The 21223-nt window shown below is 39.9% G+C and overlaps 1 protein-coding gene across 2 annotated transcripts in view; it reads right to left on the bottom strand.

The window, feature by feature from the left end:
* SLC2A9 (solute carrier family 2 member 9) overlaps positions 1 to 21223 on the bottom strand; it is a 689875-nt gene that overhangs the window by 573678 nt on the left and 94974 nt on the right. For both annotated transcript variants that reach the window (XM_073610132.1, XM_073610123.1), the window contains exons 2-3: positions 19073 to 19138; positions 13457 to 13555 (exon numbers count right to left, since the gene is read on the bottom strand). In XM_073610132.1, coding sequence (XP_073466233.1) covers positions 13457 to 13555; positions 19073 to 19108 — 135 coding nt within the window. In that variant the 5' untranslated portion in view covers positions 19109 to 19138. The remainder of the gene's footprint in view (positions 1 to 13456; positions 13556 to 19072; positions 19139 to 21223) is intronic.

Raw genomic sequence — 21223 nt, 5'->3', positions numbered from 1 at the left:
ACACGCCGCCACTGAAGGAACAGGGATACATGCACACGATCATGCGCATTCCCTGTTTAAATGGAAGGACGTCATATGACGCCCTCCCAGAACGAGAGCCGTGCCGCCTGGCTGTCATATGACAGCCAGCGGGTGGCTAGCACCACCTGTTGAGGGCTGTTGAGGGCAGGGTGGAAAACTCTGAAATTTATTGAACGGGCTGAGGCACCCATGTGCAAGAGTTCTTAGTTTATATCAGCTAAGTATATTCCAGGTGTATCAAAACAAAAGGTGTGTTCTCTGTGTGGAAGCAGTGGTCTTTGCAGAGATCCAACATGCCTCCTGATTAGTACTATAGCTTTGCAATCAGAAAAGTTCATATGCCCTGCTAATTGGAAAGCTCTAACCTTGACTCATTGGGCTTGTGTTGGACCTATGTGGGGAGACCTCTGCTTCCACACAGGGATCAAGTATCCTTTTATGCAGCATGCTGCCAGGGGGCAGCTTTTTCTAGGCTGTGGCTACTTTCACTTTCCAAAGAACAAAACTGTAGGACTTTGCACACATTGTTGTATGCACCTGGAGTATATTTAGCTGATGTAAACTTAAAGTTTAGTTGGGCTTTAAGTTAGTAATATGTGGACAGGTTTAGGATATTGAAATTTAAATTTAAGTGTATCACCACAAGATGGCATTGCGGGTACAAACAAGTATAAGTGTGCCAACATCCTAACTATATTGCAGAATTTATTCAAAAGAAAGAGGCACACCCATAGCATTGAAACACAAAATAGAATTTTTTTTATTTTTGTGATTAAAAATGACATTATTGGGGGGGCAGGAGGCGGAGCCTAGCGGAGCAGACATGCATTGTTAGAGCTCCACACCGCTGAGGAGAAAAGAGAAGGACAAAGCGGAGCCTGCAGCCTCAAAAGGTATCCATTTGAACCTTTTTGCCCCAGGGAACAAACTGTGAAAGTTTGGGCAGGAAATATGGTACTGGGAGGAAACCGTGGCAGAAATAAAAATCACCTCACGAAGAGCTCACAGGCACTCACTGCAGCTGAAGCAGCTCCAGTCACCTCACAAGATACAGCATCAGGGCGCTCTCACAGACAGAAAATGTCACAGCAAGACTCTCCATTTGAGTCAGATACAGAACAAATCCTCTCACAAACTTCTCCACAAGCCTCCTCAGTATCCCCAGTAATATTATTACAATTTGAAAAGATGCTTCATAAGGCTTTAAAACAAACCTCAGACCAAATAACAAACAGCCTAACCAAAGAAATAAGAGAGCTGGGAAACCGCACCGCAGCCTTAGAAATAAAAATGGATGAAATTGAAATTACAACCCAAGAAAATATAACAGAATTGGAACAATTAAAAAAAGAGAATTTAATACTTCAAACTAAGCTCGAAGATTATGAAAATAGAGCCAGACGTTCAAACTTGCGCATAAGGGGAATACCTGAAACTGTGACAGACCTGCAATCTACTATTACTGCTCTATTACAAGAACTAAAGCCAGATATCCCTATTGAACGTTTAGAACTGGACAGAGTACACAGAGCCCTCACAGCCAAAAAGAAAGATGGACCCCCACGTGATATAATCACAAAATTTCATTATTACAGAACGAAAGAACAAATACTAATTGCTGCAAGAGAAAAAAAGGAACTTAATTTTCAAGGACACAATTATCAAATTTTTGCTGACCTATCCCAACTTACTATTACTAAAAGACGATCCATGAAACCCCAACTAATGGAACTGCAACGCCACAACATTATGTATCAATGGGGCTTCCCCTTTTCAGTCAGATTTAACTACCAAGGTACAATTTACAGAAGCAGATCAGCAGATGAACTACAACAAACCCTTTTAAAATTAAATCTGACAGAACCCACAAGCAGCAACACTCCCACACGCAGAAAAATGGCATCATCTTCACCTTCAGGCAGCACCCAGAAAATTTCAGAACAAAATGGGAATCATCATTCTCACAAAAGAGGCCGTTATGCCACATCATCCATGGACCAAGAAGATTCAATGGACTGACATCCTAATTCCTGATATCTCTTCATTTATTATACTAAGAGATGGTTCTCTATAAAAAACCTATATTTATAACTGAATGTAACTGCATTCTGATAGTCACACACTGTGTGGGATCATGTTACATTCCAGTTATATTTCTTATTACTTCTGATTCATATAGCCTTAGAATATATAAGTGAAATAAGGAAATTCTTGTTCAGTTATATATTATCAGGTAATAACAATAGATTTATTACTTTTTAGGACAAATATGTTCAATAATCCAGAAGTAATGGAAGCTTTTTCTTTCTTTTCTTAAAACAAATATATTATTACCTAACTAGTTCCTAGAATTATGTTTTTGTTTATTCTAATCTGAAGCAATACAACCTCAATTTTATGAGTTAACATATCTAAACAGTTACATATGAATAAAATATGTAATTGTTTACTCTAAAAGGGTTAAAATCCCCAAATAATTCAAACTATCTTTATCAATACCAAAGTTATTAACAGTACCTTTCTAACTGAATTATTTAGCCTAGGGCAAGACTAAAAATATACAACCACCCTGGAATAAATAATTTCAACAAAAACTATATTCTGCACTCCAATTAATGAAACATCATTTTGATGTCTTTTGACATAGCACTTCTCTCCTGTAAGCGGAAGATCCGTGTACCCACATTAGCCCTCCTCATTCTCCCAACCATATTATGTGGGAGTGTGACGAAGGCACTTATTCCCCTGAGAGAGATATTTATTCTCTTTCACGGGTAAATTGTGATTACTTGCAAAAAATAATTTATACAATGTATCATCTAATCTCATATGTTTTTTGTTTACTCTTTACTCCAGAATTCACTGGTTTCTTTTCTATCTTTTCATCTCTTCAGCCCACACAGGTTGATCTGCGCAGTCAGCTCTGCATAACAAAAAGTAAGTCAAAACTATTTGATCTATTGCCATGGCACCACTGAATATACTTTCCCTGAATGTTCAGGGAATAAATGTCCCTCAAAAAAGGACCAAAGCCTTCCGTACTTTCCATAACAAGAAGGCTCACATAGTATGCCTCCAAGAAACACACTTCACCAAAGATTCTACTCCAAAATATATTTCTCCTTTTTATCAACAAATTTACACGGCTTCTGCCTGTACCAAGCAAAGGGGAACTCTAATTGCATTTCACCGATCCACACCATTCACCTTATCATCAGAAATTAAAGACCCAGAAGGTAGATACCTGATACTCATGGGTTATATAATGGATACAGCAATCACGGTGATTTCCTACTACGCTCCTAACAAACAACCTACACCATTCCTCTCACATATATTACAAGTGATTAATACACACAAAATAGGAACAGTGATAATGTGCGGGGATTCGAACCAGGTCCTCCTCCCATTTCTAGATAAATCACCTTTTACACCATCCAAAATAACCTCTAGATTACCTTTTTCTCAACTTCTTTCCAAATACAATCTGGTAGATTCATGGAGAGAAAGTAACCCAATGAAAAAGAAATTCACTTATTTCTCACACCCTCATCAAACCTTCACCAGAATAGATCATATTTTTCTAACAATAGGAATGATACCAGAAATGATTGCATCAGATATAATTCCGATTCCGTGGTCTGACCATAATGCAGTATACACTACTATAGCCTCAGCCATACCAAAAGCACATGACCCAACGTGGTACTTACCGGACATAATGCTCAAACACCCACTACATCAGATGGCCATTGAACAAGCTTTAAAGGAATACATATCAATTAATAATACAACAGACATCTCCCCAATAACACTGTGGGAAGCTCATAAGCCTGTCTTGCGTGGTACAATACAAAGACAAATGGCACTATTTAAACGGGAACGCAAAAATCTAGCAAAAAAACTAGAACTCAATTTTAATGCAGCCTACATATCATTTCAAGATAATCCATCTCAGAGTACAAAATCTCATCTGGAAAAATCTAGATTGGAATACGATCTATTTCTCACTGAGTCAGTTGATAAATCCCTCAAACGCTCCAAACACAATTTCTACATGAATACAAACAAACCAGGTACATATTTGGCTCGGGCATTAAATTCAACTAACAAATCTTTCAAACCAATACGTTTGAAATTATCAAAAAATGTTTACACTTGTAATCCAGTTAAAATAGTCCATAAATTTCACTCACATCTCGCAACTTTATACAAGACAAACAATGAATTTAATCCTACAGAGGCTGAATCCTTCTTCTCAAAAATAACCTTACCTGAGTTATCTCAGAATCAAAAAAGCAGTTTGGATGAGCCTATAACTATAGATGAAGTTGCTAACGCCATAAAAGACCTAAAACTTAACAAAAGACCAGGCCCAGACGGCTACTCGGCTTTATACTATAAAACATTCTCAGAAATACTCTCTCCCATTCTCACTGAAACTTTTAACAAACTTCTAGATGGACATTCTTTTCGGCAAGAAACACTAATGGCAATTGTTTGTATGATCCCAAAACCCTTTTCTGATGATACTTCCTGTGTGAATTATCGGCCTATCTCTCTGTTAAACCTCGATATTAAATTATTAGCAAAAATAATAGCAAAACGCCTCAATAGCATTATAGGAAAATTAATACATAGAGATCAAGTAGGCTTCATGCCAAATAGACAGGCAGGCGATAATATACGCAGGGCAGTGTTATTGGCACATATTGCTAAAAAACGGAAAATCCCTTTATGTTTTCTATCTCTCGATATTAAGAGGGCATTTGACACAGTATCCTGGCAATATATGCAATATTCATTACAAAAATGGGGTTTTGGACCCCACTTTTTAACATGGATTAAAGCATTATATAATAAACCCAAAGCCTATATAAAATATGCTGGATACAAATCTGAAGCCTTTAATATCGAAAGAGGTACCCGACAGGGTTGCCCATTATCTCCCTTATTATTTGCCCTTATACTCGAACCCATGGCCCAATACATCAGAACAAACCAAACTATAACTGGCATTGAAGTAGGAGGTATTACACACAAATTATGTATATTTGCAGACGATATATTACTTTTTCTATCATCACCACAGGTCTCTGGTCCTAACTTAATACCAGCTCTTGATGGATTTGTAGCCCTATCCGGCCTTATGATTAATCCTAAGAAATGCCTAGTGCTTAATATTTCACTCACAAACATGGAATTGATCTCGGCTAGGGCTGCACTCCCATTCACATGGGCAGAAAAATCAATCCCATATCTTGGAATTCATTTAACAGCATCTCATTCTGACTTATTCTCAAACAATTATCCTCCTGTATTAAGACAGATCACAAATCTAATAAAACAATGGTCGCAACTTCCTTTATCCTGGATAGGGAAGATTAATGCAATCAAAATGACTATTCTACCCAAATTGCTTTATCTATTCAGAGTCCTCCCTATTCCAATTCCTTCCTATTTTTTGAGAATAGTACAAAAAAGAGCAACTTCGTTTATATGGGGCTCTTTTAAACCACGTATACCTATACACACACTATATCTTCCCAAAAATAAAGGAGGCCTGGGATACCCTAATTTTACTAACTACTACAGAGCAGCACATTTGGCCAGTCTGTCCAAATACCATGCAAAACAGGAAATCCCATTATGGGTATTTATAGAGGCTTCAGAAAATGACCCTCTATTAATATCAAATTTATTATGGCTTGATCCTAAAGACCGCTTTAAAATTCATAATCCCATAACTAAACACTTCCTATCTCTCTGGGATAAACTAAAAACCAAATATCAGTTACAATCTCCACACAATCCTCTCCTTTCTTTTATCAGAAATCCGGCCTTTTATCCGGCATGGATCTACCCAAATTCTTTTAAAGCTTGGACAACATCAGGCATTCAGACACTAAATGACTTCATAGCATCTAAATCATTCCTTTCATTCCCATCGCTTAGAGAAAAATATGATCTACCAAACTCTGAGATATTTAGATATCTCCAAATCAAAAATTTCTATACACCATTCCTAAAGGGGGATACACCATTATCCCAATTATCCATTTTTGAATCAATCTGTACAAAAGATCCATTTGCTAAAGGTACAATTTCATCACTTTATAATCAATTATATGGAGTAGCAAATCTTAATAGACCCTCTTACGTTCAGCGGTGGGAGGAGGACCTGGGACGAACTTTAGAAGACACGGACTGGTCTAACATATGGCTCACATCTAAGTCATCTTCATCCAACATCTTAGCACTGGAGACAAATTATAAAGTCCTAACTCGCTGGTACCTTGTACCCGCTAGAGTGGCAAAATATTCACCTAATACCTCAGCTCTTTGTTTTCGAGGATGCCCAGAAATAGGCACATATTTACACATATGGTGGACGTGCCCAGTAATCCAAACCTTCTGGAAGGAAGTCTTCCTGATTGCATCTAAAATATTTAAAAAAATAATACAACCAGATCCATATTTAACTTTACTTAATCTAAAACCAGAATGGTTAACACTCTCTCAATTCAAACTTATGATCCAACTAATAACGGCTGCAAAACAGACAGTGGCCAAGGCATGGAAATCTCCTACATTGGTACTAGCAGAAACAATTCACAGAATGAATAATACAATGTCCCATGCCAAGATGGTAGCCATCGATCAAAATCAAATTCCAAAATTTGAAAAACTTTGGCATCCTTGGATAAAACAACAGTTCCTGTCAAACTTCAATGACTCTGTCCTGTTGCCATGGTAGCAGATTAAATGACTTACAGAGACACCCATTCTAAGGCTTCAAAGAGAACTAAAAAGAATAATAAACTGACGAGCGGGACAACCTTGTGGACCATACCTCTACCTTTCAACCCTTTTTCTTCTTTCTCTTTCCTTTTCTCCACCTTACGATTAAAGCTCATTATCAGAATTTATTTGACCTATATACACTCTACTTGTAAACAATATGTAGGTATAAATCATTTAAATACCTACAAAAGTAACTAAGGAAATGATATATATCTTTAATTTAGGTTTACGTGAACCCAATGTTTAATATTTGAAATTTCATGATATTTACCTATATAAACCCTACTGTAAAACAATGAGCTTACTTTATAGATCCTTGTAAACTTACTTTATGTATCTTTATAACATTGTATACTCAATAAACTTCTTTTGACAAGGAAAAATGACATTATTGGCATAACATGTGTAGCACCCTCTACCTAAAGGTAGGTGCTAGAGTAGGATTTTTCTAAGCACAGGGCTCAGATGCAGGTAAATTTTGCTAGGCCTGCGCTTTAGGCTGGCCTGGTTATTGTGATTTGAAACTGGGAGTGTTCAGTGTAGTGGGGGATGTGGCCACCTGTACCCTGACTCAGAGATGCCTTCCCTGCTTTCAGATGGATGGTTCTGGAAGAGAGGTTGGACTTGAGATCTGGGTGGCAGGCAGCTCATGTGAGGAGCCCTGACCAATTGTCTTTCGGTATTGGCAGGGGGCAGGCCTCCCATATAAGCTGGGGTCACATGCTTCCAGGGGGGAGTTCTGGAGAGTAGGAACAGATAATGGAGTACTGAGTTGCTGTTCCGGGCGTCCCCACGTGAGGATGCGCCGAGCATGGAGGAGGGATGGAGGAACCGCTAGGAGAGAGCTCAAGATTAAGATCTTCATCCTTAAAGAAGTATCAAGCTGCTATGACCGGGGAACACAGGACTTGCATGCTGGAGGAGATCTGGAAGGAAGAAGTAGCCGTTAAGCGGAGGAGAGTAGAGCAGCGTTCTGTGACCAGGGACACAGAACTACCATCCTCCTAAAGAAAGGTCAGTGCAGAGTGCTGTGGCCGGGGAACGCAGCATTGATAGTCCTGGACTGGCTGAAGCAGTGGTCCGTTCTCTGCTATGTGTCAGGTCATCGCGTGGAGATACCAAGTCATCTCCGGATTGGTTAGCACAATGGTACTGCCTTCCAAAGACTGTGTGGCTGTCTGATTGTCTGGGCCATCTGGGAGGAGCAATGTGTGCTTCTGGCTCTTTGATTCGCATGGACAATCCTATTATGGTCAACAAGGAGGAATTATTCAGAGTGATTCTTCTTTGTTCAAACGGAAGTGAAGAAATAGAATGTTTTGCAGTAAGGATTTGTACAAGGAAAGTAGAAGTAATAGTCTGCAGAAGAGTTATTCAAATGGAAGAGACTGAGGTGCAAGCAGTGTATCCAGTTTTTGCAAGGCCACAGCCACTGAATAACTACATATAACGTGCAATGTGTTAAATGCTTTGGGCATCTCATGTCACCCCTTTTCCAAGTTCAAGTAATATCCCACAATAAATATGACAAAACCATGAAATTGACTGTTCTTTGATTTAATTGATCGTGAGGAGGATGGCAGCAGGGTGATTGTCGGATTGCTAAGTAACCAAATCAGCAGCCCTTATGAGGATACCGCTACACATGTTAAAAACAAAACATGGTCTAAACAAAGCACACACCACCTAATACAACCAACTATTACCACAGTAAGAAAATACGATCAAACTGATTAAAATAAGGTGATGTTAGTAGAGGGAAAGCTCTCCACAGAGACAGTCTCACTCTGTCTTGAGAGGCACGGACGGCGGGTTCCTGTTACATTCATCAGCTCTAGCCTTAAGACTGTTGGAGCTTTATAGGCATACACTAAATATGTATTCTATATACATAGTTGCCAACATTGCAAAAAAAAAATTCGGGACACTTTTTTGCATGTAGGCGGAGCCTTGCTATAATTAGGGGGCATGGATGGCATTCTTTTGTAGGCGCGGCATACCATAACAGAAAAATGCTGCGTGGTTTGAGCGGAATAGTGGGCGTGTGTTAAATGGGCATGGCTCGGAAGGGGTGTGGTATGAGATGAATGAGGGATGGAGGGAGAAAGAGAGAAAGAAAGAAAGAGGGAGAGAAAGAAAAAGAAAGAGAGAAAGAAAGAGGGATGGAGTAACAGCAGGCCCAGATCCTACAAAACAGTAGAAATATGTGTATTCCAAAAAGTTTAACAATCAGCAGATAAAGATACTCCAAACACCTGGTGTTGGCGCTTCAATCATCCTGGCACCAAGGTTGTTATGGTGTCAGGATGATTGAAGTGCATTATTTCTATTATTACATTGTAATATAGAATGAAATTATTTAACTCACCATAATGCAGAGTCAGTGGAAGCCCTGAGCGTGCCACCTGTCACCAGATGCCATCAGATGTCCCCAGCGGAGTTCCCCCATTACATCAGGCATTTCCAGCTGACTCCCCCCTTACATCAGGCATTGCCAGCAGAGTCCTCCCCTCCATCAGACATTGCCAGCGGAGTCCCCCCTTACATCAGACATTGCCAGCAGAGTCCCCCCTTACATCAGACATTGCCAGCTGAGTCCCCCCCTTACATCAGACATTGCCAGCGGAGTCCCCCCTTATATCAGGCATTGCCAGCGGAGTCCCCCCTTACATCAGGCATTGCCAGCGGAGTCCCTCCTTAGATCAGACATTGCAGCGGAGTCCCCCCTTACATCAGGCATTGCCAGCAGAGTCCTGTCCTTACACGAGGCATCCCCCAATGGAGCCCCCCCTTTCCTTACATCAGGCATTCCCAGCAGTGGAGACTCTCTCTGCCGCCATTACTAAACAGAATGGGACAAAATACTTAGCTGGGTGGCTGCCAATAGCAATTGAGCTGCGGCGCTGCCCACCCACGCCCCTTCCCACATCATGTCACAGACAGACGGCAGCGGGGTGGGAGGCGGGCGGTGCCACAGCTCAAATTCTATTGGCAGCCACCCAGCCATTACTAAACAGTAATTGCTTGTTTTGGTCTTCGGGAAAATGGCGGCCGGTGGAGACATTGTCTCTGTCGGCCACGGACCTCTAGTGGCGGTGACGGTGGAAAATAAATAAATAAATTGGTAAAATAAGAATTTCTCAGGACATTTCCCGGGAATGGCTTAATCCGGGAAAAGGGTCTAAATCCCGTGAATGTCCCGGGAAATTCGGGACAGTTGGTAAGTATGTATATAGGAATAGCTATATTGGGCTTCCCCTTCACAAGTGTTTGTTACGAATGCCTACCTTTTTAAAGTTCCCTAGTTCGGCTGATAAGGATATGGTGACCACCCCCGTCCTTAACAATTTATAAGGATACTTTGAGCTATATTTTGCTTAAGACATGAGAAGCCGTTGATTGGTGGACGATTCCGCCAGGCCTGCCTGCGTATATTGTTTCTTATATTGTGCACCACTGCAAGCTCCTGAAGAAGCGTTTAAGGGCGCGTAACATGTAGAGCTTTCTTCACCACGCCTCTACCACCAAGTAGCTTTCCCTCTACTAACATCACCTTATTTGAATCAGTTTGATCGTATTTGCTTACTGTGGTGATAGTCGGTTGTGTTAGGTGGTGTGTGCGTTGTTTAGACTAAACACCATGTTTTGTTTTTAACATGTTATGCCAATAATGTCATTTTTAATCACAAAAATTAAAAAATTCTATTTTGTATTTCAATGCTATGGGTGTGCCTCTAAAGTCCATGGGGTTGATTTACTAAAGGCAAATCCACTCTGCACAACAAGTGCACTTGGACGTGCAGTCGCTGTAGATCTGAGGGGAAGGTTTGAAATGAGGGGAAGCTCTGCTGAGTTTATCATCCAATCATGTGCAAGCTAAAATGCTGTTTTTTAATTTTCCTTGCATGCCCCCCTCGGATCTACAGTGACTGCACTTCCAAGTAGTGGAAAGTAGATTTGCCTTTCATAAATACCCCCCCCCCCCCCCGTCTCTTTCTTTTGAATAAATTCTGTAGGTTTAGGATATTGTTATTATTGTCACATTTGCAGCAATGCAAAAAGCAAAGCCATGAGTGCAAAGTCCATTAATTATAGCAACCAATCAGAATCTGTCTTGCTTCTATAAAGTTATTTCTGATTAATTGCTTATCTTTTTATTATATCTTTGTTTAAACATAACATACAAAATTATTTCAGACAGCACACTGCTGTGGAAGCAAAGCACCACACCTCTTTTATTAGAGTTGTTTTTCTAATTTGTGATCATAGAATTGTTTTGTCCTTTGTGTCTATATAAAAAAAAAAAAAACTGCACATTTTGTACCCAGAGAAGCTGATTAGAATCCATAATGTACTAGACCGTAGTAAATTCGAATGGATTAATTGTATTTTTACCTTGTCCTTGTATCTGCACTGTTTATTTAAAAAGGTCTAGGTGTCTTTGATGTGCCTTTACACACACATGAACTTTACTGGCATCCCAGTCTTAGTCCGTAGGGTTCAATATGGAGTTGGCCGCCCCTTTGCAGCTATAACAGATTCAACTCTTCTGGGAAGGCTGTCCACAGGGTTTAAGAGTGTGTCTATGGGAATGTTTGACCATTCTTCCAGGAGCACATTTTTGAGGTCAGGCACTGATGTGGACGAGAAGGCCTGGCTTGCAGTCTCCGCTCTAATTCATCCCAAAGATGTTCTATCAGGTTAACATCAGGACTCTGTGCAGGCTGGTCAAGTTTCTCCACCCCAAACTCGCTCGTCCATGTCTTTATGGACCTTGCTTTGTGCACTGGTGTGCAGTCATGTTGGAACAGGAAGGGGCCATCCCCAAACTGTTCCCACAAAGTTGGGAGCATGAAATTGTCCAAAATGTCTTGGTATGCTTACACCTTGAGAGGTCCCTTAACTGGAACTAAGGAGCCAAGCCCAACCCCTGAAAAACCACCCCACACCATAATCCCCCCTCTATCAAATGATTTGGACCAGTGCACAAATCAAGGTCCATAAAAACATGGCTGAGCGAGTTTGGGGTGGAGGAACTTGACTGGCCTGCACAGAGTTCTGACCTCAACTCAATAGAACACCTTTGGGATGAATTCAAGCGGAGACTGTGAGCCAGGCCTTCTCGTCCAAATCAGTGCCTGACCTCACAAATGCGCTTCTGGAAGAATGGTCAAACATTCCCATAGACACACTCCTAAACCTTGTGGACAGTCTTCCCAGAAGAGTTGAAGCTGTTATAGCTGCAAAGGGTGGGCCAACTCAATATTGAACCCTACGGACCAAGACTGGGATGCCATGAAAGTTCATGTGTGTGTAAAGGCAGGCGTCCCAATAATTTTGGCAATATAGTGTATGTTGTGCTGGAAGAATGTTATTTATAGAATATCTTAAAACGAACAAAAAAGCCTGAAATTAGGAAGCCTGGTCACCAGATATAGATGAAGTCCAAGTTGGGTAACCAAGTTAGATTTGCACTCTAAAGTAGCCATGTATAGTGGATCAAAACACTTGGAAGTGTATATTTTAAAAAAATGCAGAATGTTTTGTCCCACAAAGCTGTATGTACCTTCATTCTGTGCAAATGTAACCAAATACAGTAAAAGGTTACTAGACTATTTTCACTTCTGGTCGGATGTTCTACACCCATAAGAATCAGTAAATACTGCTTTATGGCCACTACATTGATCCTATTACAGTACATAAGTATTTCTTTCCTATGATCCTCTGCTCCATCTAGTGGCCATAATGCAGTATGTTCCTGATTCACTTTATTCTTATGAATACATCCAGTTTGGAGAGAAAATAGCCCAGTAACATTTGATTTTGCCGGCATTCATACAGAACGAATGTACATGCAGTTTTTTGGTATGAAAAGCTTTTTTTTTTTTTTTTTAAATGTATAATTACACCTTCTGCTGTACATACGATAAACTGTGACAATGTTGCTAGATCTATGACATTTGCCAATTAAAAATACTTTGAACATGTTAAATAGGAAAGCGATACAATGGTTGAGGGAAAGCTGCACGCCCCGATAATGGTATAAAAAATGGAAAAGATTTCCCTATGGGGTTTTGTATTGCAGCAAAAAAAAATCAAAACGGTTATAAACTATATTTATTGCAAAAATTAATTAATTACATTTTTATAATAAATATATTTTATAACCATTTTGGATTTTTTGCTGCAATACAAAACCCCATAGAGAAATCTTTTCCATACTTTGAACACTGTTTATTAAGCATAATACACCTATAAATCACTGCACTCCATTATCACCACCACGGGCAATAATATATTGTAATTGAGAGCGAGAAGGGGAGGATAAATCTGTTACTGTATTTCCACTTCTGCTGTGTTGGGTGAGGTGTACTCCAGAGCTCATAGAAGAATCTCACCTACTACACCCCCTTTCCATTTCTAACTGGCAAATATCTTTAAACTAATTCTTTTCAAATGAATAATACGCAGCAGTGGGTGACATTTAAAGTGAACCTGTGGCCAAGGTATAAACATTCAAGCAGTTTCATATTCTTAACAAGCAGTAAATGAGTGTAATTACCTTGTTTTGCTAGTTATGTAACTAATTATTTCTTTCACAATAAATTCCTCATAAATCGAATGGACTTACCAATGCAGGAGCATTCACAACAGATAAATTATAACCGTATAAGAAGGATGACCCCAGGGCACCAACCAGAGAAGCCATTATTAGCTGCCATGTAAAATCCTATAAAAAAAAAAATATATATATATATATCAGTACCACAGACTATATATGATCCATCAGTGTGGGTGGGTGTCATTTCTAATATCTTCTTGCATTTGCATTGAACCGCTCAAGTGAAATATAAAAGCGAAAAATAGGACTGTGAAGTGTGGCACAGTTGACTTTGGGCAAAACTGGCAGTGTACTTCGCAGCCATTCAATAACCCAGATAGCAAGCAATTGTGCTGAAAGTTTTAACCACATGCCGACCGCCGTATGTACATATACGTCGTCAGAATGGCACGGACAGGCAAATGGGCGTACAGTTACGTCCCTGTAAATTTGCGGCAAACGCGCGGCCCTGTCGCGAGCTCCGTGATCGTGCCCGCGGGACTTGATGTCCGCCGGTGTCCCACGATCGTGTCACGGAGCTGAAGAACGGGGATATGTCAGTGTAAACACAACTTCTCCCCGTTCTTCCTAGTGACATGTCACTGATCGTCTGTTCTCTCTCATCGGGAGCAGCGATCAGTGACGTGTCACTCGTAGCCACGCCCCCTAACAGTTAGAATCACTCCCTAGGACACACTTAACCCCTTCCTAGCCCCCTAGTGGTTAACCCCTTCACTGCCAGTCACATTTACACAGTAATCAGTGCATTTTTAATCGCACTGATTGCTGTATAAATGTGAATGGTCCCAAAATGTGCCAAAAGTGTCCGATGTGTCCGCCATAATGTCGCAGTCACAAAAAAAATCGCAGATTGCCGCCATTACTAGTAAAAAAAAAAATTATTAATAAAAATGCCATAAATATATTCCCTATTTTGTAGACGCTATAACTTTTGCACAAACCAATCAATAAACGGTTATTGCGATTTTTTTAACCAAAAATATGTAGAAGAATACGTATCGGTCTAAACTGAGAAAAAAAAAATGTTTATATATTTTTTGGGGATATATATTAAAAAGTAAAAAATATTGCTTTTTTTTCAAAATTGTCGCTCTTTTTTTGTTTATAGCACAAAAAATAAAAACCGCAGAGATGATCAAATACCACAAAAAGAAAGCTCTATTTGTGGGAAAAAAAGGACGTCAATTTTGTTTGGGAGCCACATCGCATGACCGCACAATTGTCAGTTAAAGCGACAATTTAACTGGCCAGCCAAATGGTCCGGGGCTGAAGTGGTTAAAATGAGTTGCTAAGCTATTGCTAGACTTGCCAGGCTTCACAAGTGTTTTGCATGACTCCAGATCAACTTTCTTTGCAAACATTCTGTAAGTCTACTGCAAGTTCTGGTTCAGTTATGTTGTGCAATAGTCATCCCACCATAGGGGGTCACTGTGGCTGAATTTTCATGCTGTAGACTTGCAGAGCTCTTGCTGAGTGTAGACTCACCACTGCAAATTTGCTCTTGCTAGAGACTTGCCTCGCAAATTTGTTACAAATTGGGCAAGTATAAACTAGAACTTGTGCTTCAAGTGTTCTGCAAGTGTACAACTTGCCAGTGAAAATGTGCAGCAAATTAATAGACTTACAATGTAAAACTCACACAAATTTTTGGTAAGTTATCCTTGCTATCTGGGATCTGCCTTAAAGAATCTGTAAACCTAACATTTCATATTCCTAATATGTGCCTGATGTACCATGTACTTTTCTGAAAAAGTATCCTGTTTTCTTTGCATTGCTTCATTTGAGTGAAATTCTTGGTGTTCTTGCTAGTACCTCTGCTTTCCTAATTAAAACTGACCACACAGCGTGGTCAGTTCTCTAGCTCTGCTGAGAACCCAGCAAGCTCTCCCCCAATGATTAGACGTCTGCTGATATGCACACCCTACATTGCCATTCACTGGGAAGACCAGTGTACTGCTGTTTCTCCTACCCTAGCTCTCTGAACTCTCTTATGCAGCTGAGAACACAGGGTATGTGATCACTTATAGAAAAGAGGGGAAAATGTGATTATATATTTTTTTCTCTATCTATACACAAATGTTTTGCCTTTCATTTTTATTTTGAATGGGTTGTTTTACAAGGTGAGGGCTCACATATACTTTAGGAGTAATCTGCAATACATAAATAAACAATACATGTAATGAGGGATAATCACCACTAGGTGGCAAACATCCTTAAAAAGTGCTCATAGTGCATACCAAAAATAAGTGCAAAGATAAATATCATTCTTCCCCCTTAAAAAAAAATGCTAATAGTGCAAACAAAGTCCCAAAAATTAGGTGCAAGGATGAATATCAATCATCCTCCTTAATAAATGCATATGCAGTGCACTGTTGGTGATAACGTGAATTATTTCTGCACTTGGGAACACAGTATATGTTTTTATCAAGGAGGAAGATTGATATATATCCTTGCACCTAATTTTGATATTTATCTTTGCACTTATTTTTTGCACTTTTTAAGGAAGGTTGCCACCTAGTGGTGATTATCCCTCATTACATGTTACATTTTTTTGGTTTAATTTGATGATTATGAATTCCAGCATTTCATTTATACACACTACTATATGTATGTAGAATTTCCAAGTGCTGCACTGTCACTTGTTATATCTGCATACAAGGTTGGCTGATTACCTTACTTTGTGCTAGCTGCTTTTTTTGCTTGTTTGGAGCACTCACTCATATTATTACATACCAATCTGCAATCCATGCATGGTCCCACTTGGCTTAATATTCAGAGCTTTGGTACACTACCTGCCACCCCATAATCCAATCTCATGCTTTTCTATTGGCTGATAAAGCCATCTAAGAAATATGAATTACAGTTCTGTGACAGTCTGCACCTCAGCCCCAGTACAAAATGATCCTGGTGCCAATCTACTTTGTTCACAACTAGTAAAGTTTCTCATGAATCTTAAAGCCCTATCCCAGGTAGAAAAAAACAATTACCCCCGATATCCCCCCCCCCACTGCAAGGGTTAAATTCTCATTAGGTTTAGAGGAAGAGGAATAATGCATAACACACACAACTGGACCCTATTCCTTGCTCTATTCCTCCTCCATCCTCCATCTATGTAACCACCCCTCCAAAGCCACTGGCTGGCGGTCACATGCTGGTGTCATCAAGTACAATGCATTGCTGATAGTCTGGTCAAAAGTTTGTGGTCAACTGACCATCACACTTAAATTATATGGCCAACACAATATCTGGACACCTCTTCAAAAAATTGAGTTCAGGTGTTTCCAGTGAAGTTCTATTGATACTACAGCATACAAAGTCATTTTAGAAAATTGTGCTCTTCCAGCCTTGTGGTAATAGTTTGGAGAAGGCCTTTTTTTTGCTCCAGCATGACACTGCCTCTGTGCAGAAAGTCAGGTCTACCACGCTTAACTAGTTTGATGTATGATAATTCGAGTGTCCTGAGATCTGATCTCAACTCTACTGGACAACATTCAGATGAACTGGAAAGCCAGGTCTTTGTGTACAACACTCAACATCTGCACTTGACCTGTAAGGTAAACCTGATTTCCAGCAGCAGAAAACCAGCTTATGTTCTTATTCCTGTGCATGTGCATTGCTCATAAGCTTATACATCTAGGCAAAGAGGCAATAGATGTACTATTCCAGTTCATTGTGCTTGCATTCATGCTCACACTTGCACACGTACACATGAACATGCGCATACCAATTAGCATGGACACTTGGCTCCTAGTGGCCTATTTAAATTGGTCTGTCACCATGAGTAGTTGCTGAATGGTCTTCAGCTTGTATCTGTATTCCTGAGACTTGATCCATTAAACCTGCTTACCTGTGTATGACTCGGCTTTCTCCTGCACTGCACATTTGCTTCTGTATTAACCTTGTTCATGTGATCTCTCTGACCTCGGCCTGTTTAATGGATTCATCTTTGCCTGCTGATTCTGTGTACTGTGCTATCTAGCTGTTACTGATCTCGGCCTGCTTCTTGGACTTGCTCTGCCTGCTGACTTGTCCCTTGTTGCCCAGCTGCCACTGGTTGCTGCCTGCATACTGGCTCTGCTACCATCCCTTGCTCTGGCATCAAGCTGCTTCAGCATACTGTCCAGAGGACTGCAACCCCCAGCTTCATCAGCCAGCCACTCGTGACACACCTTCAGGAGTGTTGGGTAGGAGGTGCAAGAGCGGTTTCCACAACATTCCAGTCGTCAACAGATACATGATATGACCCCACAAATTATTTGGTTAAATGATCACAAATTTCCACAGACACACTTTTAAATCTTGTGGAAAGCCTTCTAGAACAGCGGAAGCTGTTATAGCTGCAAAAGGGAGGGCAACTGCATATTAATGCCATGGTTTTGGAATGCGATGTCCAACAAGTTCATACACATGTTAAGCCAGCCATAGATGGTTCGATTTGAACCATGTATGGGCAGGCTGAATGTACCCAAGCTAATCGATTGATCAACTTGGGTACAACCAGCCTGCCTGATTTTACATTTGATTATCCCTAGTGGCTGCTATAGCCACTATCAATAATTAATGTGTTCTCCTGGCAGGGACGACATCTCCTCCCCCCCTCCCGCCGGGAGAAAACAATGGCTCAGCGGGAGGGATTCCCCTGTCAACACTGTCTGCACTGTCTCCCGTGCTTACGGGAAATAAATTTGCACCATCTATGGCTGGCCTAATGCTCAAGTGTCCAAGATTTTTGGACATATAGTGGCCTAACAAGCAAGGAGGTTGTACTCCCTTTTCACTCCATATACCTGCATCGCTATCATGGTGCCTACGATATAGAAGACACTGGTGCCCTTCTGGTGTCCAAATAGCATGATGTTTTGAGCTGGTGTCCCACTCAATGTAGAAGGCAACACAGCAGTATATTATGGCAGCATGTGTCTTCTATGTTTTTTTTTTCACAATAAAATTTTATTGAAAAAGAATAACAGTTATCGCATTACAACCATACGCGTCAAACATACAACAAATTTAGTAGCATAGCACCTTGCCAAACTACCAATCATCATTTAAATGTGTTCATTGTATATTTTGTATGCAGGAGATAATAAACTGGTTGAATCAATCAATCGTGTTCGATTTCTCATTTTTCTGTATTGTGCTCCGAAAAAGAACCAAAACGAACAAAAAGTATACTGCAGCGGTACACTGTTGTGCCTGTCATAAACACTTAACGTGACCATGTATGTGTAGTAGAGAAATATAGAAATGGAAACGAAATATAGAGAAAGAAGAAAAGAAACATATGTTCTAGAACTACCATGAGATTTGCAAATGTTCTCATTATTCAAGTATTAGTTATTAGTTAGGGTCTTGTATTCGTCAGAGTATGTGTCTTCTATGTTCAAAGATTTTTGTTTTCTAGCTCGTATATCTATCTAGAAAGGAGGGGTCAGAGTATGACGTCTCACTGGCCCCAGGCAGAAGCCTCAATTAAACTTCCAAATTGGTTGGTAGTATATTTTTATATGGGTCAACAAGTTCATAGTTTAACCTCCCATAATAAAATACTATGCAAGTGCTCAAACACTGAAGAAAAATAAGAATTGCTTAAAAAAAATTTTAGTTCTACAGATAGTCACTTACCTTCTTGTGTTTTCCTTCCTTCTCATTCTTAGGCATGCTGTCTGGATGTCCTGTTTTACAACTGTCCTGTTGAAACAAACATCAAGAAGCTATTATTGATTTTTATGTGTTCAAGTTCCATCTGATGAACATATTAACATATTTTTGTGCATAGTTTCTCAATGTTGTGATATTGCAGAGCCGAACCTAGAAATAATTATGTCTCTATATTTGTAACCTTATCTGAAATACTGCTAGTCAGTAACAACAAACCTTGTTTTGCATTTATAATTTAGGGTATCTGAGAAATATATAGTATATGCCAAAATAAATAAGAGTAACCACAAGAAATATTACATATTGTTAACTGCTTAATGGCTGAAACATGTTGGGAAAAAAAATCACGAGAATGATAAGTTTATAAAGCAATGATGGACACATCTGCCCAGGTTTGATTTGTCAAGGGTTCCAAGAATCTTGCTCAAAATTTGGTAAACTCAAAATTGGGGGCAAATCCCATTAAAGTTTATGAGGGTGCATTTGTTGTTAAGTTCAGCCATTTTTAAGGATAATAGTCAAACAACTGCCAAAAAAAAAAAAAAGCATTGGAAACAGGGCACTGACATGGAAGCCATGCATTAATGTAATATAAGTTAAAAGAAAAAAATACTATCCAGCATAAAGGGTCTTTTCATGCGGCTTCCAGAGGAACACTGAAAATATACAATCCTTTAAAATAACATGCTTAGGGGATACTTTAAATCTGTACATTGTGTTATGAATGAGGATGATGTTTACCAACAGTCTCAGCAGCATTGTACACTGGCTGTGGAATCATTTTTTTTTCTTTTAAGCTTGGCTTATACAGTAGCAGCACCCAGTCCAATTCATTATAGTTTGAAAAAAGGCAATCTTTTCGTGTAGCTTTTACAGCCTGACATCCTTTTTCATCAAACAGTAACAGGCCCACTAGACAAGGCAGATAGAAAGTATCCAGTACGTCACTATGGCTGCCCTACTTCTGACCACATTTTTTCAAGCTGTCATTAAGAAGTAAGAGACCACAGATACTACAACAGTGTTAAACTGACCAGCAGCAGGACAATTTGTTTTAATGATGGAGAATCGGCCAAAATGTGTTAGAGAAAGAGATTACAGGAAGGTGTTATACAACAAAAATTAAGATGACACAAGAGTGTAAATTTTGCCAGCCTTTCGGACAATTTCAATAGGGCTTGGCCCAAATTTACTAGAGACAAAGAGCTCTGGCTGGGGTTTTACTACACGAATTAAGATACTACAGAAGATATAGCAGTGTAAAATTGTCCAAAAGCAAGACAGATTTAATTTAGCAACAGGGCAGGAGGATTTCCATCTGAAAGATGGCCGTCCTGTAACTGATCCAGTAGCAATTATTGCTCAATTTGTACAGAGCTCAATACTCTGAGGGTGACCTCTATACCTTTCTTGATGGCATTTAATTCCCTTACCACCTAGATAATACAACAGTTAGAGGCCTTCATTCCTTTGGAAGAGGTTCAGCAAGCTATTTACTCCCCTTAGTCGAGGAAAACCCCTGGGGGTGTTTGGACTCCCCTCAGAGTTTTAAAAAGACCCACATGTAGGTGCTTGCTCCTAAACAACATGAAATATTGTGTACCGCTTTAGAGGAGGGCTGTCTCCCGCCCTCCATGTCTCAAGCTATTATTATTGTTCTCCCCAAGCCGGGAAATGACCCTGAATTATGCTCCTCTTATCAACCCATATCCCTTTTAAATGTGGATGCCAAAAGCTTTACTAAGATTTTAGCAACACAGCTTAACAATGTTATTTTGTTGCTAATACAGTGACCAGTTTATGCTTGGCAAGGGCCTCCGTAAGCTGTTAATTGTTTTAGCCTCCTCCATGTCTATGCAATCACCAGGTGTGATAGCCTCGCTGGACGCGAAGAAGGCCTTTGACTCTGTGAAATGGCCCTATCTGTGGGCAGTCCTGCGGAGGTTTGGATTTCGCCCTCAGTTTATCTCTTGGTTACAACTCTTATATGCTGCCCCTATGGCCCTGATACGCACTGGTGATGTGCTGTCTTATTATGTTTAGAAACTTGAATAAGGTTGGGTCCCTTGGAGTAGAAAGTCTTGCTATACGCGGACGATAAACTTCTTTACCTAA

The sequence above is a fragment of the Aquarana catesbeiana genome, linkage group LG01 (genome assembly GCF_042186555.1).
Source record: "Aquarana catesbeiana isolate 2022-GZ linkage group LG01, ASM4218655v1, whole genome shotgun sequence".
Taxonomy (NCBI): Eukaryota; Metazoa; Chordata; class Amphibia; order Anura; family Ranidae; genus Aquarana; species Aquarana catesbeiana.
The sequence above is the reverse complement of the archived record's forward strand: the minus strand, read 5'-3'. Positions and strand labels throughout refer to the sequence as shown.